The 25698-nt window shown below is 34.4% G+C and overlaps 1 protein-coding gene across 2 annotated transcripts; it reads right to left on the bottom strand.

Annotated features, from left to right (window-relative positions):
* Positions 1-508: 508 nt before the first annotated feature.
* On the bottom strand, positions 509-24772 carry LOC140438563 (lysosomal acid glucosylceramidase-like). 2 transcript variants are annotated; one of them, XM_072528227.1, is made up of 9 exons: positions 24693-24772; positions 18044-18377; positions 14283-14448; positions 13191-13475; positions 10976-11089; positions 10758-10902; positions 7133-7209; positions 3689-3966; positions 509-641 (listed from the first exon to the last, which is right to left on the bottom strand). In XM_072528227.1, the coding sequence occupies exons 1-9, from the start codon at positions 24730-24732 to the stop codon at positions 542-544; spliced, it is 1539 nt and encodes a 512-aa protein (XP_072384328.1). In that variant the 5' UTR covers positions 24733-24772; the 3' UTR covers positions 509-541. The 2 variants fall into 2 exon arrangements, with proteins under 2 accessions (XP_072384328.1, XP_072384332.1); XM_072528231.1 differs by having other exon boundaries at positions 14283-14439.
* Between the last annotated feature and the right edge of the window lie 926 nt (positions 24773-25698).

Genomic DNA, 25698 nt, shown 5'->3' with positions numbered 1-25698 from the left:
AGTGTTAATGTGTCTGTTTTGCTATATAGTGTTATTAAGGCATCCTGAAAGTCTATTTGCTTATTGTACTACTTGATTTATCACTTCTTTGTCCAGGTCTCCATAGCTGGACAGTGTAATTTCCAGGTATTTTATTTCCATTACTTGTTCAATACTGATGCCATCAATTTCTATTTTACATCTGGTTGGGTCTTTGCGATTAAAAAGATTACGATTGTGAGTAAAAAATAGATTGAAGATGAAATGAATTTACGTTAAAGGAGAAGCTTTAGAAGAAGTATCCAGATACAATTATCTGCCATTTGAGCTAAATGGACAATGGAAGCCTCACTTTGAAAGATAACGACGCATTAAGTGGCCACAAGTGCTTTCAGTAAGGTGAAAGCAATATTAAAATGAAATGAAAAACTGGCAACAGCAATCAGAAATAGATCCTTAAGATTTTGCATACATTACCGTTATTTGGGATTAATAAAACCAATTGTATTAGAAATTTTTTTATTAATTTTAAAAATCAGTCTAAAATTTGTACAAATTAAAATCACCAATAAAGTATAGAAGTAAAAGAACGACGAGTCAAACGAAGGTCCACTTGTCCTATTCTCCTGTCAACTAATGCTACGTCCAGGTCATCGTTTCTCCTAAAACAGTTAACAGAAAATTGGTGATTAATATAAAATAATATAGATAATTAAATAAATAATTTATAAAAGTTATATAAAACACGTTTAGTTTTATGACGTGAAAAGAGATATGTATGAATGTTTAAACAATGTTTTATTATAGAATATCCTCATATTATATATTTATATTAATCGGAGATGCACAAAAAATTGGCAATTTGGCTTAAGAAATGGTCTAGACGAACCAAAAAAACATTATATTTGCTTTTAATTTTTAAACACAACGATGCTTATGGGTTAATCAAGACATATTTGTTTGTTTTCTAGATTACAACAGAGACTTATATCCAAGTTTGTTCAATATCTACTTGCAAGAAGTCCTTAAAAAGTTCTTAAAAATGAAACAGCGGGAATAAAGATCAACGGTCATTCCATTTGTGATATCTGATACACCGATGATACCGCGCTCATTACAGAAAATATCGACGACTTACAGAGATTAATAGGTAAAGTAGTATAAACATGCGAAGATTTTGGTCTATCACTGAATACAAAGAAAACCAAATTTATAATAATTGCGAAAAAATATATGAATATTATCAATTTATATGTAAGACATGAATGAATAGAACGAGTACAAAATCACGACTACATCATCACTGTCATTCTGGCTTTATAAACCTTGCGTGGGTCCTAGCCTCCTCAAGAATTTCTCTTCAGCCATCCCTATCCATTGCCTTCCTTATCAAGCACATACTCCTACGGAACCTTGTTCTGGGTCGTCTTCTTCTTCTCTGGCCAATGGATCTATCAAGGAGCGTTTTTCTAGCTGGGTCATTTTGTTCCCTTCGCATTGCATGCCCTACCCACCTCAGCCGTCCTATTTTACGATTGCTTAGGAAGAAATATTAACAAGTTAAATAAATACACTACCTCGGAATGTCATCAAGTGCCACCAATCACGCACTTCGATGTTCATCGCCCTTCCTTCTGGAACTTATAATTAAATTTAATTGGTTGAGAAATGAAAAAGTTTCATATAAAAGTTAATTTATCTTTAAATATGGGACATTTTCGGATCTCAAGTCAGTTGTGATAGTAGTGTCTAACTCATGGTTTTACCCATGTAGGGTAGCTCCCTAGAGCACTTAGCTCGAAGGGCTCTATTTCTTTCTAAGACTCTGAAGCTGAGTTTTTTTCTTCTTAGAAAGAATGTGTTTTATTTCAACCACCTAATAAAACCACAATGGCATTGTCTCTTCAAAATAATGCCACAATAAGAGCGTACCGGCCAACTACGCAATATTCCACCATATTGCGCAATAGTTGGACAAATTAATAAACATGGAAACTTGCACCGAGTTGCAATCAGTTTTTCATACGTTTATTAATTACACCGGAGACGACAGGAACAAATATTGATCAAAGTAGACTAACGGAAAACCAAATAAAGCAGAGAATAATAAAAGGGAAGAAAGTAATTGGTACACTAAACTTCATTCTATGGTCAAAAACAATCTCAAGAAAAAAAAAACCAACTTTACATAAATAGTTTTAAAAGCGTAGTCTTTTCAGAGAGCGAAACAAGGAAAACATTGGAGTTAAACAAACAAACAGAGAAGAAGCTAGCATTGGAAATAGATTTTTGGTGTAGGTCGGCCCGAACGAAGCACGTTATAAATGAGAGAGTTAGGAAAATCATGGATAGAAACGAGAGAATTATTGAGGAAAGTCACCAAAAACAACTCTGCTGGCATGGACACATATGAAGAATAATCAAGATCAAAATTATTGATTTAAAAAAATATGAAATGAAAATAAGAGAAGAAAGAGCGAAAAATCTAATACGACGTGGACTTCTGGAAAATAAAGGCCACATCGGAGAGCGATTTAGGTCCAAGTGCTTGACGCGGCTGAATACAATGAAAACTGGAAACTATATAAATAAATACACCTAAGAGTTAAGAATAAGAATAGAGAAAACGTTTAGCGTTTAAAAACATGAAACAAATAATCCGTGGTCGAAACCTAAGCCTAAAATTAATAGTACGTATGCTTAAAGATTATGTTTTTCCAGTCTTGTACGTAGATATAAAAAACTAATAGATTGAGCGCTGCAATACAGACCCGTCCCCTCAGTGCGATGGAGAAAACTGACGTAAAGCAGTTGCTGCATCTCTTTCTAATGTACCGGGCTTATCAACCGCGTAATCTTAATGACCAATAGGAAAATCACGTGGTCGATAAACTAGACCCATTAGAAAGAGATGCAGGGACTGCTTTGCCTCAGTTTTCTCTGTCGCACTGGAGGAACTAGCCTGTATTACGGTGCTTAGTCTATTTGTATTATATGTCTATGGTCTTGTATGGTGTAGAGGCCTAAACGCTAAATAAGCAATGCATGAGTTAGCTGCAGTAAATTTAGATATAACTAACCAAGTAGTACCAGACAGCACAAACAAACAGAAAGTGGTCATATTGACTATCAAATTGACAACTGTTAAAAATGATAACGTAGGAAAAGATTGGAGGTAAACTTGCAAACGTAGCATAGGAGGGAGAAGAATTTTTTAATTGAGAAACCGTAGGGAATTGTTTGCTTGTAGTTTTACTCAAAGCACCAGACTCTATCGTCACAATTGCCATGATGATAGCCTACCTTTATAGCGGCGATGGCACATGAAAAGAACATTATCTGTATAGAAGCTAGTTGGAACATAATAAACGCTACTCCGATGTGTCATGCAACGGTCAATTATTTTATTTTATTTTCTCTCCTGATGCCAATAAAAATGTAGCTTCGCCTATTTTTTTTTTTAATTTTAAACTGTTTGTCGTTGTGTAGTGTAGTGTAATGTACAATATTATGTTTTTATTATTCCATGTTTGTTGGATAGGCCAAAATTGACGAAATGCCCCTGAAGATGCTCTAGGAAGCGAAAGTACTTGGGCAAGATTTAATAAATAAACTGTGCTCGATATCTGCCTTTTATTTGATCAAAGTTCATTTATTCGAGCATTCAACCTTATATCAAATTATTTTATTATTTTATCAATATACTTACAGATTAATAATATTAACTAAGATTCCGTCATCTGGCCTCCTGAAAGCTACTGTTAGTATGGAGGGATCAAAATACGATACTTCTATTCTCACCGAGTCTTGGGGAATAAATTTGGAGAAGTGACCCATCGCATAGAACATCGGTTGCTTGTAAAACTCATCTGCTGTTGCATTGACCAGTATGGGCGAATCAACAAAGTTGTTTACAATGTTGGGTCCTCCTTTAAGGTTTAAAGCTATATTCCAATCAAGCCAGCCAACGAACCAGTGTCTTAGATCCTACAAAGCATATATAATATTTTAGTTTGCACAAGGTTCCTTAAACTAATAAAATACAAGTACTATTAATGCTTATATTTTAACATTTTAATCATTTGTAGATTTCATTTTCGGTTTTTATTATTTTATTTTAATCTCTTTCTTTATTTTCGTTTTTATTAGTACAAAAAACATATTACAAGTTCTTAAGAATCCCATGGGTAGATTTTGTGACTAATGTTAAGGTTTTACGTAGAATGGGTAAGGAATGCGAGACTATTCACAAATCAAAGAGCGCGAATTAAAATATCTAAGACATATTATTAGAAGCCAACAAGAGATATGACTTATTGCAACTCATTCTTTAGGATAAGTTGTTTGAAAAAAGAGGACTAGTGAGAAGAATATTTTAGCTTCAAAACTTGGGAGAGTGGTTCAATACGTCGACAAGCGGACTATTCCAAATAGCTGCCAGAATAAAGAGATAGCCATGTTAATCGCCGACATCCGGCATTAATAGGCATCGTAAGAAGAAGATTATTACAAATTGTATTATTAAAACGAGATTTTAATTACAATATATTTCGATCCTATAACGTATATAGTAAAACTGATAACTTTAAATGCAGCAACCAAAACTTATACGGAAGAACATTAAGAAACCCGATGCTTTTTGAATTGAAATCAGTCAATTCGGCTATGACATGACAGGTTTAAATCATGTCTACATCGTTATGAACATTCTTGTAGCGTTGTTAAAACCTGTATTGCCATAAGGTCCAAAAAAGTAAACATTGTCGAACCTTTCACGTCAATGATCAATTGCTAAACCGGTTAGAATATATAAAAAATTTCAACATTTTTGTCATCGTCATCTCAAGACAAGAAGTCGAATGTGACATCCTAAAAGAGACTCTTTTTTTACTTTCATGATCCAAAAGATCTTAGCTATTACTAAAGTTGAAGCTTGTGTTTGTTGGCCATCGTTGTTTCCTACACCCAATCTAGAATTCTTGTACTCTGTAAAAGTCTCTACAGGTCTTTTGCTTGGTATATCCCAAATATACCAGAGACTTCACTAAATTGTTCATATAGTTTTTGTATTTTGCGGTCCAGCGCCTCACAGCCGCATAATACATGTTTTACAGTTTTGGTTCCTTATCGCAGAGTATGCAGTTAAGGTGCAGTTAAAGTCTCCATTGCAAATGCCTATTTTATTTAGGAATTCTCTTACTGGTACATGCCCGATCAATATTCCTCTTACTGTTCTCAGTTAATTCCTACCCCTATGAAGCAGTTTGTCCATTATTTTTGTACATGGTCCACCAATGAAGATTTTTCAATGTGTTTTGGAATTTTCTTCCAATATCGCTCATGACCTTCTCGGATCAAATGGTCTAAAGCCCTATGTACTCCATCCTTTGGTACTCCCAAAGTCAGTGCCTTTTCATTTCATTCGTTTGATCGCCTTTTAGAAAGGTAATTTGATTTTTCGTTGCCTTCGATTCCCTCAACAAGCTTAACCCTGTTCCTATCTCCTAGTTCATTCAGTTCTCTAAAGCAGTCCCACACCAGTCTGGATCACGTCCTAACATGCCAGTGCCTTTAGTGTCACTTTACTGTCAGACAATATATTAATCTGCTCTTTTTTAAGTGCTCTTTCTTTACTTCCCTTTGTCCATTGCAGTATCGCATAAATCTCATCTTGGAAAATGGTGCAGTTACTCCCCAAGGCAAAGCTTCCGCTAATTCTTGGATTTTTGGAGAACATTCTTGCACCTATACCCTCTGTAATATTGGATCCGTCTGTGTACCAGATCTTACCCTGTTGGTTGTGATACTTTTTGTTTCTCCATACATTCCTGGGTGGAATTGTTAACCTGTATGAATTCTTAAAATTGTATCTTTTTGTCATGTGATCCGGTTGCACATTAAAGATGTCCGTCACATTCTTAGTGATGCTCATATGCCCTGCACCTTCGTTGCGAAGTTTTAGTGAATCTTTTATTGTGTAGGCTCCTAATTTTGCCTCTTTGTATTATCAAACGCAAGGGGAGACATGCTCTTGGTAGAGTCTTCATAGCTGCTGTTAGAGTAGCACGCAAGACACCAGTTATCCCCTTACACGCAAGCATTTGCACCTTGCTGGGTTTGGCTTTTGCAGTTTTTTGAAGTGTTTTAGTTAAGTTCTAGTCGACTTAGTCGTGCTGTTACCATTGCGCTTCTTAATCTCGAGGAATAATACCAACATGCCCAGGTAATACATGCTACAGTATGAAAAGTGTTAATTAAGCTATGAAGTAACGAGAACGAGAAGGTAGACGACCCCAGTCGCAGAACAGGTAAGTCTCAATAATCCTGATAAGGATCCTAAGGCGACCTTATGCACAATAAAGAAGCTTGACTAGAATTTAATGCTGCTATTAAATGGTTAGATATCATCTTGATACAATATATCTTCCGGATACGGTAAAAAATTAAAAGTCTATCGAGTTTTGGCCGAGAGCTTATATATGCCACGTAAGTAGGAAATCTGTCAAGTCTAGGCACTTATTTAATAGTTTAAGTTTAATTGAAGATGTTTATTGAACCAATTAGTGTTAGTATAACGAGTGTCGAAAAGACAATTTTGAGATTAAAAAAATTAAGATATATTGTTCTTCAAAAAAAGACAGTTGGAAATAAGATTTTATATCCTTAACCAATTGCTACATTGTTTGTAGATTATATGGATCAAACACGGCACAATTATTCCATGTGGCAGAATATTGAAAAGTCTTCGCAATGGTGAGTGTCAAAGTCGGATAACTCTGATATGGCACGTGAAGAAGAAGATTATATGGACATCATTACTGTAGCTCGGAATTTAATGGAAAAAAGCTATGGAAGTAAAAAGGGCTACTAATATAAACAGGATCGACTTAATAAAGTAAGAGCTATAATATACCTTCTGTCCATTAATACCTCGGTAGGTATATTTAGAAATTATAAACAAATCGTAACATAACATTTCTTTTAGTGATGAAGTAAATTTATCGGGGATCTGACAATGAGCTAGAAATTGTAGTACTTAAAACCAGTAGTCTAACGTACAGTCAAACTAATTGTGAGAAACGCTTTTCTTTCCTTTTATTACCTATTTAGAAAATAGAATCACATGTGTAAACAATTCATCATTTGTACTAACCTCAACGATGCCCGTCGCATAATCTTCTCCTCTTTCCCAAGAGCCCAACACGACCTTTGGTTCCCATGGTAATTCACCTAAAATTAACATAATTGCCATACAATATTAAGGTTATTGTCTGTTATGTGCAAGATTGTTAAATTAATAGAAAGTAAAAAAACCTGAGATATATCGACTTAATCATAAATCCTAAGTTTAAAATAAAGCCATGTCGATTTGTTTTATATTTCTCTTTATCTTTACAAACTTGAATTTATCTAAGATCGTACACATATATTTACGTTTGCATGTTAATCTTTTTAGTCTAATTCTAGCAAGTTCTTCTTCTTCTTCCTCCTCTTTATAAGTAATTCTTCTTGTTTTTTTGTTAATTAATTAGATGGCTTTGGTAAAGAGCAGTTAGCCAGACGATTTTTTCTCTAACTATAATATTCTGCTTGTTCATTGGCGGATTAATACCTCTATGCAATGTTGTCACTCCATCTTTTGCACGGTAGTCCAATACTTCTGCCGATTGGTGACTTATCTGTTGCTATTTTGACGATACAGGTCTCCCCATTCTACTTATGTGATTATTCTATTCTTTTTTTTACTATTTTGTGTCCATTCATTTATACACTGTACGTTACATTTTCTTCTAATGTCTTCACTTCTATTTCGATCTCTCAGAGTATTTACTGTAATTCTTCTCAATACTCACATCTCTGTCGTTTCCAGTAGCCTTTGTGTTGTGGCTATATCGGGTCTTGTTTCTGAGGTATAAATTATTATTGGTCTTACACTGGTTTTATAAATTTCATCTCAGTATTAATGTGTCTGTTTAGCCTTATAGTGTTATTAAGACATCCTGCCGGTCTATTTGCTTTTTTTACTTAATCTATCACTTGTTTGTCTAGGTTCTATAGCTAGACAATGTAATTCCAAGGAATTTTTTTCCATAACTTGTTCAATACTAATGCCATCAATTTCTATATTTCTATCTTGTTAGTTCTTTGCTGATTACTATGGTTTTAGTTTTCTGAGATGAGATTGCCATGTTCTTTTGATCTGTTAAATGTTAAATCTGTGGACCAGTCTTTGTACATTATCCTTATCTTGAGCTATTAATATTGCATCGTCTGCGTAACAGAGTATTTTTATTTCTTTGTTTTATATTCTGTACCCTGTTTTTCTTTGTTAATGCTTTTGATGATTTCATCCAAGAATAAATTGAAGAGCATAGAGCTCAATGAGTCGCCTTGTCTTATTCCGCTGCGTACTTCTATAGGTTCTGTAAGTTTTCCATCTAACTTCGCTGGCAGTTGTGTTGGGTGGATCGAGTAGAACAGAACAGAGTAGAACAGAACTAATCCCGGTCCCAAGCCTGGATAAAGAAGGAAGAAGTCTACAGCCAGGTTAGGATCCTACTGATAGACTTTAAAACCATACAGTTCATAGAGATAGGATTATACCTCAAGTTAATACCTAAAAATGAAGTTAAAAACACAATCAAACAATTAAAAGATAATAAATCCACGACCAGACGAAATTTAGCAATAAATTTTAAAACTGTTAGGTGAAAATATCGCCTTCTTTGTTCCTCTTTTTAATCAAATATAAGAATAAGTACTATAACCTGATGAATGGCTAAAATGTTATTTATCTTGTATCCATATGCAAATAACCACACTCAAGAAGATGTAAGTAGATGTAGAGATATTAATCAGCTAGACGTGACATGCAAAATCGTCACTAATTCAGCAATATCATCAGAAAATATTTTTTTGTCTGTTTTGTAAATTTTGGAAAGGATTTCCAAAGGAAAAAATTCCCAATCATCGCATTTTTTAACTGTACGGCCACATCACTTTAGCCCCTCTATCAGACCACTTCTTAAATACATATCTCTCATTGGTATAAATGAATAATTATTTCTACTTTCTAAAACATTCCGGAAAATTATTTACATACAAAAGAAAAAAAACGGACCCAATATTTTTCTCTTAGAAGTGTTCTTGATTTTATGGTTAAGGCATTTGTTGTCTAATCTAGCAGTAATCTTTACTCCATCCTTACAAGGAACATTCTATCTACACTTTTTCCTTTCTGTTTATGAATATTTGTTTAGTCAGTCATTTATTTGTTTTTGACCCATTGTGTTCTATATTTTTTTTTTATTTTCTTATTGATCCAGTAAATATTGAATGTAAAAATTGTTAATAACAAATTATCTGACAGGTTTTCAGCCTCGTATCCTCTAAAAATCGAATGTTCGCACAAAAAAAAAAACATAAATAAACGTCAAGGTGCCGAGGGGATATAAAAGTGTATACTTAACTCGCCACTTGGCTTTTAGAGTACCACCAAATGTTGATGATAAGTATCCATGTCTTTTCTTGTTTGAACATTACTCTCATTTTATCATCCTTGTAATTGCGTTTTGGGTTTTACAATACTGTTGTACGCTTTGTCATAAGTTGATTTCGGTTTTAATTGTTTGCTTATAATCTCCAAGTTTTTCCTTTAATGCCCTAATGTTCCTGCGACCTCTAATAAGTCGCTTTAATTATCTCGTCAAAGAAAAGTCCAACGTCCTCTTCAGGATGTAAAGATGTTGGTACGTAGCGCTAAATTATTGGTATTTTATGCTTTCTGCAGATTTGCAGAGTACAATTTATGTGACCTTGTCTGTTATTCCCTTGTACACTTTTATGTCACTGTGCTCTGTTATATTTATTTAAAACCCTACACCTCTTTGACTTTCTACATCAAGACTTTGTTTCAGAAAAATGTTGTGTCTTCTGAAATTAGCTTAAAAAGTTGATAGACCAGTTATGTCAAATTTAATTTTGCTGCATTTCTTCTCGAGGTCATCTAATTGATAGTTGTGTAGCAGAGATCTGCTCTTATATTTTCCACTGAAAAGGCAAGACGTGATTTTTTTTAATTCATTCAGTTTTGAACCTTCTTCAGAATCAGTTAGATTTTATATAACTGGTATTTTCATTAAAGCGGAGCTTAATTTTTCCTCATCTTGCTTGTCCAGCTGCTTGCTTTAACTGACGCTCTTTGTAGCCGTCCTCTCTGGATCATACTGTACATTTTTTCCAGTTTTGGTCCACCTCGAGTGTTTCATTTTCCCGTTACCAGCAATACCTAGAAGGTATAGGTACCGAATTGCCAGCTACGTCCGATGGAAGACTGCCTTTCACGGGTCATAGCTTACGTAAAAGCAAATAATTCACACCACAACTAATAATGACAGTCAAGTTGTAGGATATGCATTGAATAGAGTTAATAGGTTATCCTGGTTACAAAACGTGAGGAACTGAACAAAATTTAACTTGAAAGTGCTAACCAGCATAGCTTAGAACAGAGACGAATTTGCTATTTTTATCACTAACCTCTATTAGAGGAGACCAACATAAGAAGAATAATAGATATAAAGCAACCTAATTGACAGAAGCATTTAGATCTATTATTTTTAAGAAAATGCAGGATATAAAAATAAATAGAAAATGGTGGAAAGAAAAGGGTGACATCATAAATAGACAAAAAATGTATGAGCGTGAACATAAAAATAAATGTGTGCTTTTGAAAATGAAAATATCAGACGCTTACAAAAAGGAAATAAAAGAGGTCTTACCTCGACAAGCCTCTGTCCCTAGTAAAAATTTGTCAGGATGATGGTCATGTGTTATATCCAAGACTGTTGTTGGAATAAATTTATCAAAATACCAATGAACTCCTATACCATCGACATACTGCCTGGTTGCGGGATTTGCAAGCATCTAAAACTTACGATGTTTTCGTACTATTTTTTAAACTGGAGTTTTTTTACTTAAAATAGGCTGTCATACTTACGTCATCTATAAACATAGGTAAAAATATCCTTTGGTCATCTAAGGTTACAATTTTGATATTTGAATAATTAGAATCTCGTATGGTAGGTCCCAAATTATTTGCTACCCATTTTGACTAGAATAAAATTAATAATACACTTCATGCTCATAATTTAATTTTAAAATACATGTAACAAACCTTTCGATTAGTTTCATATGTTTACAATACGGAAGACGTAACTAAACTGAGAAAAATGCAATTAACAAAACAGAAATTAGACTTTCCATTGAAGAATGTAAATCGAAAAAATTTATAGTGAAAAAGAGACATCATGTATCATTTTAAACATGTGGAGGAAGCTCTTACGTAAGTGACAATAAAAAGGAAACAAAGAAACTAAATCAAGGACACACCTTCTCCGTAAATATCAAGAGCTATGGTGTGATGACTTTGCCCCAAACAAAAAGATATTCTTAATTGGAACACAAACATATTCAAATACCAAGACCTTTTGCCATTACTTAGCATAATAGTGGAATGGGTGGAACTGGCCTAATGAACGGAGATATTAGCTGATTAGAATTGCAATACGTGCGAAAAACGGAACTCGGATGGAACTGCTCCTCACGTGGAAGACCAGCTACATCATCAAGCAATATTATTTCCTTGCAGAGAATCAGTGATGATTTGAGGTATGCTGGAAGAGATCATCTTTAGATACACACTTCATGGAAAAAAAACTTTAGGTATTATAAGAAAGCTATAGTTGAAGTGAAGAGAAGAGAAGAAGAAAAATAAGGAAAACTCGTGCTGCGTTTCATAAGGACCGCACAATAGGAAATAACTTAATTTATCAAACCCAGGACAGAAAAAAACATATTTGTAAACATCAAAACTTACATTAAAATCTGTATGGAATGTAAAAATACAAAATTATATCCATAATACTGTCTAGAAGGCTAACTCCATATGCAGAGGAAATAATAGGCGACTACCAAAGTAGATTTAGACCGGAAAGATCGACCATAGACCAGATATTCGTTCTACGCCAGGTGTTGGAAAAAAATTGGGAATACAACCGCGATGTACACCAAATCTTCGTGGACTGCTTACGATTCTGTTAGCAGAGAAGCATTGTGGGAGACCATGGCAGAAATGGGAGTACCTGGAAAGCTGGTACGACTAGCACAGGTGAGCACAGAGAACGCTTCCGCACGAATCAGAATTGGCAGCACCACGTCGGAGGAATTCCTCATTGGCACCGGGCTTAGACAAGGAGATCCTCTCGCCTCCCTGCTATTTAATTTTGCACTGGAACATGAGGTAAGCAAAGCTCAACCACAACTGACAAACGGATTTGCCGCCCAAGGATCAAAAATACTATTGGCGTTTGCGGATGACGTGGACACAATTGCACAATCCACTAGAGATGCAAAAGAAGTTTTCACCCTATTCGAAAACGGAGCCAAGGAAGTTGGTTTGAAGGTCAACGAGGACAAGACCAAGTACATGGTGGTTACGAAGAACCCAAGATCAAGGGTTAGACAAAACGTAACAATCAATGAATACAACTTTGAAGTCGTCAAAGAATTCAAGTACCTGGGAGCGATCATAAAATCTGAAAATAAATATGAAAAGGACGTGTCAGCCAGGATCATTGCAGGAAACAGGGCATATTACTCAATAATGACCGTACTTAAATCAAAAATACTCTCAATACCAGCAAAAATAAGAGTGTACAAGACAATAATCCATCCCACAATAACGTAACGAAACGAGACATGGATTCTGAACCAGCGGGAAACGAAAAAATTACAGGTACTGGAAAGAAAGATACTGCGGACTATCTATGAGCTTTGCAGACAAGAGACAACAAGAGAATGGAGAAGAAGACACAATGATGAACTCCAGACAGTATATGGAGATGAAAACGTAGTACGCTACATTAAAGTAAACCGTATAAGATGGGCGGGCCACGTACTAAGATCGAGTGACGAAAGACTCCTGAACGCCACATTCTGGGAAAGGCGCTATGGCAGAAGGTCAGTTGGTCGCCAAAGAAAGAGGTGGAAGGACGCAGTAGCAAGTGATCTACGTAAAATGGGAATACAGCAATGGGAAATAGCTGCTCAGGACCGACAACAATGGAGGAAAATAGTAAACCCGGCCAAGTCTCAGATAGAGTTGTAGAGCCAAATGATGATGATAATGTAATGTAAAAATATAAATAGATTACCAAACCACCGGATGTGAATCCAATCGAAGGTAGCGGAATCGGGGTAAATCCTACAGAAGGTTCATTCCCTGTAGTTATTCCCCAAAATTCCAGTTTATTTTCTTTATATGATTCCAAAAACTTTATGTAGTAATTAGCCCACGGTTGTAGCATATCCTCTCTTATTATTCCAAGCATGCTGACAAAGCTAGGAATAAATTTCATCCATTTAGGACAGGTCCAAGGTGAAGCCAATAATTTCAGTTTTCCGCCTGATAGTTCCATGGCTTGTTGTAAGTAAGGGATCTGCAAATTAAATACTCAAAATAAAATTAAGGGGTTAATTGTGCACCTACATCGTAGTAAGACCTTTTTATTTGCTAGTTTAAATAATAAAATTTGTTCGCTCAGCTTGGAAATATTTTGACAGATTCATTGTCAAAAATATACAACACAAAAATTCCAATCCCTCTTAACTAGTAGGTCACCTGTTACACATTATGATAAACTGTCTATTTCTACTAAGCATCATTTTTTGCTGTCTTCGTGTGGATCGAGAGGCTGCGTACAAAATTGAGTTGCAAAGAGTGAGATGTACTTTCATAGATAAACATGCGACTGCAATATTTTTCGACAAATGATACAAATTTTATAGTTAAGTGTAGTACGCTATTTTTTCTATAATATACATAGTTTTTGCATCATTTATATATAATTTCCATTGGTGTATCTTTAATAAATACCAAGTATTTAATTTTCAACAAAAATTTAGGTTTTTGATGATTTTAAAAACAATGTTTTTTACTTGTTTTTTTTATCTTGAGTTTTAAATTATTTATAACTCGAAAACAATCAATTTTAGAGAAAACTTACAACATACCTTTTTGTTCAAAATGATCCAAAAAATATAAAAAAAAACATTGTCCGGGCCGAAAACATTGATTAGTACAATTTGTTTAAAAAAAATTTAAACAGCTTTTTGCCTGGGCAACCTTTTGAACATTATTTTGGGGTATCTTATGAAAGTGATTGTGCAAAAACATGGGAATATTTTTTCGAACGTCTAATATTTATCAGTTATAATTTTTAACAATTATAATGGCTCATACTAACCTTATAGTCAAAATCCTCTTGCTCTAATTTAAATTCTTTTAATTCTGGATCGGGACTATTAGAATCGTCATAAGTGTATAACCGTTCGGAAAAATCAGACGCTCCCATTGGAACTCTTAGCATAGTATATTCAATGCTATCTGGACCAAAATATGATCTGAAAAAACTTTATTTACAATTCTAAATAGATTAAATAGATTAATTACATGAAAATACTTAACAAAGAATCTACCCTGCTTTTTATCTTAAACCAGAATTTAAAGTGTTATATCGCTTCCTGTTATTTGTAACACATTCTATTCATTCTGTCTTCAAGATCTTCAGTATTTTTTGGAATATCATAGGTGTTAACAAAGTATGTAGTAGTATGTTGACACCACTATCAAAGATATTACTGGAGGACTATTAATGTTGTTTCCACACTAACCACTCTATCACTCACCAAATATTTACACTAAGACAGATACTAGAAAAGTGTTGCAGTATAACGTAGATGTATACCTGCTACGCATAGATCTTATAATATCATCATCATCATTATCATCAAGCTATTCGCTTCCACTGCTGGACGTAGGTCTCCCTCAGCTCTTTTTATCTCTCTTCGTCTTTTCTGGCTTGCATCCAGTAATTGCTAACGCGCTTCAGTTCGTCAGTTCATCTAATGGAAATCCCCTGCTCTGTAGTGCTTCTTGTCTTAGTCTTCACTCAAGACTACGTTTTGTTTATCGATTGTATGATAATCTGGCGACGTGTTCTGCCTAAATCCATTTTAGCAACGTGATTTGTTCAGAAACGTCTGTTATTTTTGTTCTATGACTTATTTCTTTGATTGAGATTTGGTTTCTCCGATAGAGACCAAGCATGTAGCGCTCCATAGCCCTCTGAGTCACGCGAATCTTGTTCACTACCTTTTTTGTGAGTGTTAATATTTCCGCTCGATAAGTGAGTACAGATAACATGTCTGCTTACATGTCTAGTTATCTATACCCAATCGAATTTCATATTCTAAGTACTTATCATTATGGAATAAAAATCAACGGGGAACTACTTAATGTGATTAGATATGCAGACGATACAGTAATTCTTTCAGATAATATTGAAGGTCTCCAAATTCTGCTTGATCGTATTCACGAGGTAGGAGAGAAAATGCGCATAAAAATAAACTCAAACAAAACCAAATTTTTAGTGTTTAGTCGTGATCCACATCCCGATGCAAAGCTTCAATTAAACGGAGTCCAAGTTGGGAAAGTCCACAAACATATTTGGGCACTGTGATAACGGACCAACTAGATCCAGACATAGAAATAAAACGTAGAATAGCAATGACTAAAACTACTTTTATGAAAATCAAGTCATTGCTTTGAAATAATCATCTCAGTTTAAAACTAAGACAAAGAATGGTTAAGTGTTATGTTTGGTCCGTACTTTTGTATAGTGCAGAAGTGTGTACGCTAAATATATCGATCATGAAAAAAAATTGAAGCATTGAAAATATTCATAGACGAATGCTGAACAGCTTGGACAGCAAGGAAAACTAATGAAGAAGTACTAAGGAGCGTCAACAAAGATAGAGAACTGCTAAAGACTGTTAAACATCGAAAAATGTCTTATCTGGGACATATAGTAAGGGAAAATCGATATAAAATATTACAACTGATCCTTAAAGGTAAAATAGAAGGCCGTAGAGGTGTAGGAAGAAAAAAAGTTTCTTGGTTAAAAATCATTCGTGAATGGACACAGATAACAAATGCAGGACAATTATTCCATATTGCAGAAGATCGAAAAGCCTTTGCAATGGTGATCGCCAAAGTCGGATAATTCTGATATTGCACGCGAAGAAGAAGAAATACTTATACGATGCAGTCTGCTTAATATTCCTACCATTAACAGCAATATTTGGATTTAGCACCAGATTAGTCATTATTTGCATCTTATTCTTGTTAATCTTTAGTCCGACCTTCAAGGAAGCATGATACAATTTACATTATTATTGCATTATCCATACGATCGGCTATGAGGACAATGTCATCTGCGAATCTAAAATGACTGACCTTCTCTCCATTTATGTTGATACCATACCCTTCTTACAAATATGTATGTTGGTAGATATATTTAATTATGTTAGGATAGCGATGGTCTATTCGGCATTCTGTCAATGCTTTTAAAATTTTCTGCTGATTTATGGTATTAAATGCTATCTCGTAGTCCATGAATATCAGTGCTAATGGTTTTTTGTATTCTGCGAATTTCTTTATCAAAACATCATACAATTGTGTAAATAGAGGATACATGTATAGAACGCTGAGTAAATTTGATGCTCCGAAAAAATATATACAACTAATCAAAATGACGATTGAATCAGCAAGAAAGTAAGGTTAAAATAGAAGGAGAACTTTCAGCATATCTAGAAATAACAATTGATTTAAGGCAAAGATGTATATTATCTACTGTATTAGTTATCTTGGTTCTTAAAGAAATCACGAGAAAGTTACCAGGTAACCCAGAGAAACTTACAAAGTCATTACCATACGTGGAAGAGTAATTTCTGTACAACTCTGCAATGCTACTCCGATCAGGTAGGACTAAAAATTTCCAGAGAAAAATCTAAGTGCATGCTATTGATGGAAAGCAAAAGATCAAGAAATCACCATAAATTGACACATATACGCGACAGTGACAATTTTTAAGTATCTGGTTACAGGAAGGACCGAAAACAATTCTGTGACGAAGGAGACTACAAGCAAGATTACAGAGGCTATCATCACTTATTTCAGTCTACTTAACTAATTTAAGTCCAGAGTTGTCTGTAGGCACACAAAGAAAATACTATACCTAAACCGTCCAGTAGTAACGTATGAAAGTGAGTCAGGGAATTTGACTAGAAAGAACGAAAAAGCACTCAGAAGGTAGCATGGAAAAATCACCAGAAAAATGTATGTTCCAGTTTGAGACGGTGAAGTCTGAAGGTTAAGGAAAAATCCAAAAATTGTAGCAGCGGTTTGGAAAATCAGACTTGGTGACTAAAATAAAGAAAGAGTGAATGAGATGGTCTGGTTCCGTATAGACTGCGGGGAGTAAAATAACCATAACGAGAGTATTTCTGGGTGTCCAAGAGGAGCAACAAGTAGAAGAGGACCCTACGAATAGACGGTGTGTAGGAAGGCCTAAGAAAATTTAAAATCCGACAGTGGAGGTAGCGAGCCGACAACAGGGAAGAATGGATAGATGTCGTCAGGTAGGATAAGATAAAAATCGAAAGCTTTAATCGAAAGATGTTTCATATTATCCTCTTATAGTATACGTTTTATGAAATAAATTAAAGTTTTTCCGAACTTGTTAAGAAGATCCAACGATAAGTTGTTGTTTTGTTATTGATTTGTTTATGATTTTTAAATACTTTGAAAGCTAATATGGCATTTTTTATTTATACTTCAATCTAACCATCTCAATCGATTGTCATCCAGTAGTCGATCTATAGGTAATTTTGATTTTTGATAATGGTTATTACGTTTCTTGTCTATTTATTTTCTTTATCTTTATAATAACTGTGTGATTTATATACCATAGTTTATTTACACATACTTCGTTAATATCTCCATATTCTTAATTTCTCTTTATAATAATCAATCTGAATGACGAAAACACTATTCAGAATCTCTCGTATTTGGAATTCCGTGAAAAATCATAACTATCATTTATATTTTGTTCGCCTGCTCTGTATATACGTTTGAAATAAACGTTGAGAAAATAAAACTACTTACTTCATTAAATTTTGTTGTGCTTCTCCGCTTAAACTTTTAATATTAATCCCAGCAGCATCTGTAATCGCTCCACCAAATCCAATAATAGTTTGATATGTCCTACTCCGATCTACAAAGATAGGATTCCAAGCATTACTGGTTATGTTTTTGAATGTGCCTTCACTCTTGCTAAAACGCAACCCGGCTTTGTTAGATGTATATATTATGCAATTTGGAGAGTCGACTTTTTCCACGGGTGGTATGAAGTCACAACTGCTTGCAGTGCACACGCAGACAGTTCCTCCGTTTCCATAATCTTTGCTTTGGCACTCTTCGGCTACAATAATATCAAAACCTACAAGAGAAATTAAATATAAATTATTAATGTGTTTCAAATAGAAAGACACTCAGTCTCTCTTTCTATTCCCCTCTCTCTCACACACTCTCTCTTTCTCGTGCTGTTTCTTCTAATGGAGAATTGAGCACATTTTTGCGTTTCTTAGCCAATAAAAAAAAACATGGCGCATTGGATAGATCAGCGCCAAAATATCAACACTAGCAAAAATAACAAAAGTATTACAAAAGAAAGCTTCAGGAAGGTATCCTGGAATACACTCGCTCTGAGAAGAGGAAAATATATTATCTATATTATATTATATAATGCTAACGACATTTCATAATGTTCAGAAAATGAAGTTTGCGTTTAACTATTTTTAGATACAATTATAATAACTGAAAAACTAATACAACTGTATACGCTGAAAAAACAATGATTATATCTAAAGATATAATCTGAACTAGTAGCTGATTCCCACTACTCTTGTATTTGGCAAATATTTGTTACTTGCCTATATTTGCCATGCAGTGGAAGTGATTCACTCGGCCATTACTTGTACAATTATTTACCATATGAGAAGTTCCGCCGGTTGTCGGTAAAAACGCCGCGAGTCAAAGGAATTTCAATTATTTGTGTATTTGACACAAATACACAAGTTCGTACTTGTCGATGCGCTCCCACTACTTGCCGACTTGGTCGAAATTTGTAAGTTGTCATTCCAACGTTTTCGTGGATTAAGTAGTTATACGGTTACTATAACCAGTCCCAAGCCCGGATAAAATGTGGAGGGTAATTGGCAAGGTTAGCAGCCTACCAATCGTAAAAACGAATATTGCTCTCAGAAACAATGTGTGTGTGTTTTTAATGTTGTTAATTCTAGCGTTTCTTTAAAATGGAGTGGTCTCAAGAAGTGGTTTTGAATATCTCGATCTCTATGAAAATGACACAGTTTTATAGCAACCTAGGCATCCACAACATAAAAACACAAATTTGATTAACGATGCCTGGAAAAACAAGAACCCGCAGCGAGGACATTTATAAACCAACTTGGTTTGCATTCAAGAAAATGGAGAGCTTTCTGCATGAAGTTTCTGTGGAAAGGAATACATCTAATTCAGAGGTGAGTAAAACATTGCTTTATTTCAAGAAATTATAGAAACGGTACACTGAATATTTAACAGTAACTGTCCTGCCAGTGAACCTTTCCAGTAGTTCTTGAAATAAAAAAATAATTTCTTTGTTTCCTGAGTCCAGCTTTTCTTTTTTTTTTTGAGGGGTACAAAATATGTCATATTTTGCAAATCGCCTCGCCAAGTACCGGGAATATTTGTGTGGTAATAGGTTCTCAAGAATGCACCGAGCACGAGACAACTGGTAATTAAAGACTCTTTCATCGCTGCCTGCTCCGTAAATTTCTTGGAATGATATTACTAAATGGGGACCTAAACTAGAAGCATCATCTGCGACGAAAACGTAAGAAAAATCAGTTTTTATCAGGACAGATAAAGGTAATAACTTACAAAAAGGAAAAGACAGTTAAGATTTGATTTCACGTACAGAGCGCTTGCGCATCCGCTTATACGTATTTCGGCCTAATAGGCCTCATCAGAACGGCTTTCGCAATCGCTCTGAACGTGAAATAAATCTTTTCTGTCTTAGGAAACAACTCTAACATGGCTTCGTATAGACGCAATGTAGCGACATCCGATAATAAAAAATGATGCGCAAGCGCCCTGTACGTGAAATCAAATCTTAATTGTCTTTTCCTTTTTATTTCGATATACTCTGTAAGAGTACTAGAAAGCAATTAGCTAAGAATTTTGCTTAGTTGAGGAGATATGTTGTGGAATGCAATTTTTAGATTCCCCATGTCTCTCATAACATCTTTATCAACGTCTGTTTTGCCTTGCAATTCTTAGAAGGCACAGATTAAAGCGAAATTCTGAATTTGGTTTCGAAAATTAGTCTACGATTTTATTATCAGATGTCGCTACATTGCGTCTATACGAAGCCATATTAGAGTTGCTTCCTAAGACAGAAAAGATTTATTTCACGTTCAGAGCGATTGCGAAAGCCGTTCGGATGAGGTCTATTAGGCCGAAATACGTAAAAGCAGATGCTGAAGCGCCCTGTACGTGAATCAAATCTTAACTGTCTTTTCTTTTTTATTTCGATATACTCTGTACGAGTACTAGAAACCAATTCTCTAAGAATTTTGCTTAGTTGAGGAGATATGTTGTGGAATGCAATTTTTAGGTTCCCCATGTCTCTCATAACACCTTTATCAACGTCTGTTTTGCCTTGCAATTCTTAGAAGGCACAGATTAAAGCGAAATTCTGAATTAGGTTTCGAAAATTAGTCTACGATTTTGTAATAACTTACCTTTCTCGACTTCTGTTCAAAGAAATCATCTTTTTTTTTCTTTTTGCTTTCTGAGCTTTAATTCCTTTTTGCAGCCACTCAATACCACAAACGCAGCTGCAGCGGCAATGCGAATATCCATGTTAAAAAAAAAATACACACTGAATGCCGAGATTTAAAGAAATCTGATGTACCCCAGTATTGGCGTACTTGTCAAATACACAAGTAGTGTGAGAGCCGTACTTGAAATTAAGTTCGGAACTTATTGTATTTGATAAGTACGCAAATAGTGGCATACTTTTCATATACACGAGTAGTCAGAGTCCGCATTAAGAGAGAAATTAGATACAAGTTGAAAGTAATTAGTAAAACATATCATTATAGTCATTAACATCGTGATAGATGTGCTGTGGTTCATCATTGAGCTTCAGCAACTCAAACAATTTGAATAATGATCTTTCTTCATTGGTCTCGATGAATTGTTGTATGTCTCACCTCAGTATACTGTTTGCTGAGAAGTTTTTTGTAATATCTGCCCATTGCTGTGCTACTGCGTTAACGCCGACTCTGAGGTCTTCCTTGGATCAAAAACCGCTGCATTTTGTGATCGCTTTCATGAATATGACCAGGTTTAAAATTTCCGAGTAAACTGTACTATAAAGATGTTAATGGGGTTTCATTTCATCTACAACTGAGACATTCGTGGGTCTCGTCCACATTTCCAAGTCCACATTTTAAAAGCGTCTATCCGATTCTTTGACCGTCCAAGTCTTCCATATATAGTAAAATATGAAAAACACTAGAGTGAAAAGACTTTCTTCTTATTTGTCATAGCAATGTAATGATCACACCAGACCTGGTCGAGTTATTACCAGTCTTGCAAGCTATATACGTCTTCGCAACTACCTGTGTTGTTAACCAGAGCTCCAAGATATATCAGAGAGTAGACTACCTACACAGATAGTTGAGGTCTGAGGAAAATGTTATTGGCGGTCATGATTTTGATTTGGTTGTAACTGACCGTAAGTCCAAACTTAGCACTTTTTACCCTGACTTTTCTTTAGTACGTTAGTGATTTTTTCTGAAGAAGATGCTAGAAGTATAGTGTCATCTGCGAAATGCAAGTTAGATATCTTGACACCGTCAATTTACTCGTCCCTTCCTAAACTTGGCGCATAACGAGTTCTGTATAGATGTTAAATATTAAGGAAGATAAAGCGCATCCTTCAGATACTCTCTTTCTTAAAATGCAATTATCAGATAGGCGTCCTAAATGAAAAAAAAAGAGTAAAATAACGATTGTAGGAGATAATTTCAGAAAATCTAAAATCAGACGAGCTCTTAGACAAGAGGGATGCCTATTCTACATTTTCTTTAAGTTAACTCTTAAAAAATCACTTAGCAATTTAAGTAGTATTTCTTTAATAAAATGGTTAAATACTCATTATAAAAGAATAAGAATTGGAAGGTTATTTTAGAAGAAATCGAAGCATACAGCAAGCGATACTCGTTATTAATAAGGAAAAAATAAAGTAGAATAAGAACAGGAATTCGCAGTTTACCGCAATTATACTATGCGTCAACCAATATAAATTGGTTTAAAAAAGAAGGTGGTTAAAAATTTGAATTACTTGGTTCAAAAATAGCTGATTTAAACTGAAATCAATTTCAGATTACAGATAATATCAAAGCCGGTAATAAAACGTATTATACTGTTCAATATTTGATTACTTCACGCTGGCGGAGGAAGCCGATGGATAGGGACGACTAGACAGAACTTCTTGAGGAGGCTAGGACCCACACAGGGTTGTAAAGATAGAATGATGATGATGACGCATATTTATTAAAAAGATAAATTAAAACATGGGTCCTCAAGAAACGATAAAAAGAAAAACTAAATTCTCGACAAGTAACATTTTCTGATGAATATATGGTGATATGTATGACCAGAGTAACTGACGAAGATATACTAAAAATGCCACTAAGTCAACCAGCTATATGAAAAGCTAACTGTTCTGGCAGAGGTGATAAGAGCTATAATTAGACTGCTGTGACATTTAGAGCACTTGGACGAAGACAGATGTGCCAAAAAAGGTAGATTCTATTCTAACAAAATATAGATTAATATAAAAAAGATATGCAATATAGAGCGTCTCTGAACCCCGTCGGTCCTCATTCCCTGTAGTCTTTTATTTAGTCAAAATAATCATTTAGGTTGTAAACGCATAATTGGATCAAGCATGATATTGCTTTATTTTTGAATTTTTGAATATTATTTTCATTTCTTATATTAAGTGGCAAACAATTGTAAAATTTAGATCCTGCAAAATCAGGACTAGTTTCACAAAGGGTTGTGGAGTGTTTACACACGCTTATCAACCTCCCGTGTCTTGTCGGGTAATTATGAAAGTCAGAGTTGAGGGTAAAATTTTGAAATTTAGTTATGACGTGAATAATACACTTATAAATATATAAAGCATGGAAAGTCAACAGTGTTCAATAAAATATTTACGACATTATTGTCTATTATCAATATTGAATATCAATCTAAGAATTCTCTTTTGAGTTATAAAAACTCTAGAAGAGTTCCTAGAGTTTCCCCACAAGACAACATTATAGGCCATATATGAATAAACCAATGCATAGTACACACTTATCAATTGATTGGTATTAAATAGAGTTCTCTATTTAGATAGAGAATGCTACCAAGAAATAATGTTGAATCACTAAAACGTATTTCCTCAGAACTAACTGTGATCTTATAATCATGGGATGGCTTACAGCGCGAGTAGAACTGCATACAAATAGTTGTTTTGCATTTACCATGAAAGAGTTCCATTTACACTAGGTTGTAAATTCCTGTGCTACCAAGTTCATTTTTGATATGAGTTCAACTTCAGTTGACTCGTCAACTACAATTGTTGAATCATCTGCATAGAGAACTGTATGATCTGCAGTTAAAAAATTTATCAAATCATTGAAATATAAAAGAAATATTAAGGGTTCCAATACAGAGCCTTGTGGTACACCTTGATCAAGATTAAAAACAGATGACTTCTTATTATCGACTTTTACTAGGAATTTACGATGTCGTAAGTATGACCTTAACCAGTTCAAGAAATGACCCCGAAAACCAAGGGCTTCTAATTTATGCAGTATAATTTCAATGCCAATAGAGTGAAAAGCCTTAGTTAAGTCAAAAAAGAGTGCACCCACATACCTTCTTCGATCCAGAGCAGCGTGGATATAATTAAACAATGAAATAGAAGCACTCTCTGTAGATTTATTAGGAAGAAACCCATGCTGGCATTTATTTAAGATATCATATTTATTCAGAAAATTTAACATTTTATTGTAAATACACTTTTCGATAATCTTAGAGAGTACAGTTGTTACAGTGATTATCCTGTAATTATCAACCAAACATGGATCTCCCTTTTTTAAAATTAGACTAACTACTCCCGTTTTAAGGTCGCTTGGAAACTTGCCATCCTTGACAGATAGGTTGATGATGTGAGACAGAACAGGAGTATATGAAGAAATGTATACAAGTTATACTAAGAATAAGTTGGTTACACGATGTAGAAATCGTCAACAAGAAATTTCCGTGAGCTAGACGTAAGAGGATGGCGACGATTGGGAACAACCGGAAGCGGGACAACTGAAGAAAACCGATTTCAGGGGGTTTAAGGAATAAGAGGCCTCTGATAAATATTGTACAAATAGAAATAAATTAACAAAGCATTTTGCCGAAATCAACCAATAAATTTAGCGTAAAACTAATATTATAAAATACACATAAAAGCAAATTATGAATAAACGTGAAAAGGTGGCAAACAGAGAGAGGAGATTTTTATTTAATTCAGAAACTTTAGAATTTCACAGTAATATAGATGCACGTTGAAAGTGAGCGATTGTATTAAATTAGTTATCAAAATACCTCAAAATTTTGTTAAATATTTAATACATACCTGTAATTACCAGCCAAATTTTGATGATATATGTAACCATGTCAACCTCTTCTTTTGATGATCATTCGACGATACAAAATGAAATGCATATCTATGTTTATTCAGTAAATGGTAATTACCTTTACAGCATATCATTTTTTTTACTTACAGAGTGTGTAAATAGGCTAATTTTTTAAATAAAAAGTGAAATTTATTTCATGAAGAGTATTTTGAATTCTACTAAAACAACACTTATTTTTTAGCTTTAGGAGGTATTTTTTTTGTAAATCTATTTTCTTCTTGCTTCTTTTTTATATTGAACAATAATGCTAGTTTTAAATTTATTGACGTAGGTTATTTGTAGCTGATTTAATACATAATTCGGCCTTCAACTACTATTTGTTTTATGTTTTAGAATAGTCATAAAGGCTACAGCTGAAATATATAATTCTAGAGGGGATGACCTATCATAGCCACTAAAGATGCCGTTTCTTTGTATAATGATGAGAGAGATCATACAAAATTGCAAAACCCCTTTTTTACACCAAAGTACTAAACCATATGTAACTCGGTTGTATCACTGATAAGCAACAGATTATCTTAGGTTTCAGTAACAAGGTTTAACCTTAAACTGATCTGTAGTTCCAGACGAGTCGCGCAGTTATGTTGATTATATTGTTAATATGAGTGTTGCAATTGAGTTTAAAATCACCGGTTCCTAGATACTTCACGTCATTGGTTGTTTCTAGTTGTCTTCAAATAATTTCAGCTCATTCTGTCCAATAAACTTTCTTTTATTAGTAAAGGCTATTAGTTTAGTTTTCGAAGAGTTCATAAAGAGTTTTTCCGTCAGACACTATTTTTGTATGAAATGAAGGGCATATCGCAGCTGATCCGTAACAGTACTGAACATTTTTGCCTTTTAGGGTAATTTCGTACCCTTGTTTTAAGATCTCTCTTAGCGGATTTCTAATCGATTACTTAGGGTCTTTATAAAACCTCCGTCCCTTATTTGACTAAGTTGATC

Source organism: Diabrotica undecimpunctata, chromosome 1 (assembly GCF_040954645.1).
Source record: "Diabrotica undecimpunctata isolate CICGRU chromosome 1, icDiaUnde3, whole genome shotgun sequence".
NCBI lineage: Eukaryota > Metazoa > Arthropoda > Insecta > Coleoptera > Chrysomelidae > Diabrotica > Diabrotica undecimpunctata.
The sequence above is the reverse complement of the archived record's forward strand: the minus strand, read 5'-3'. Positions and strand labels throughout refer to the sequence as shown.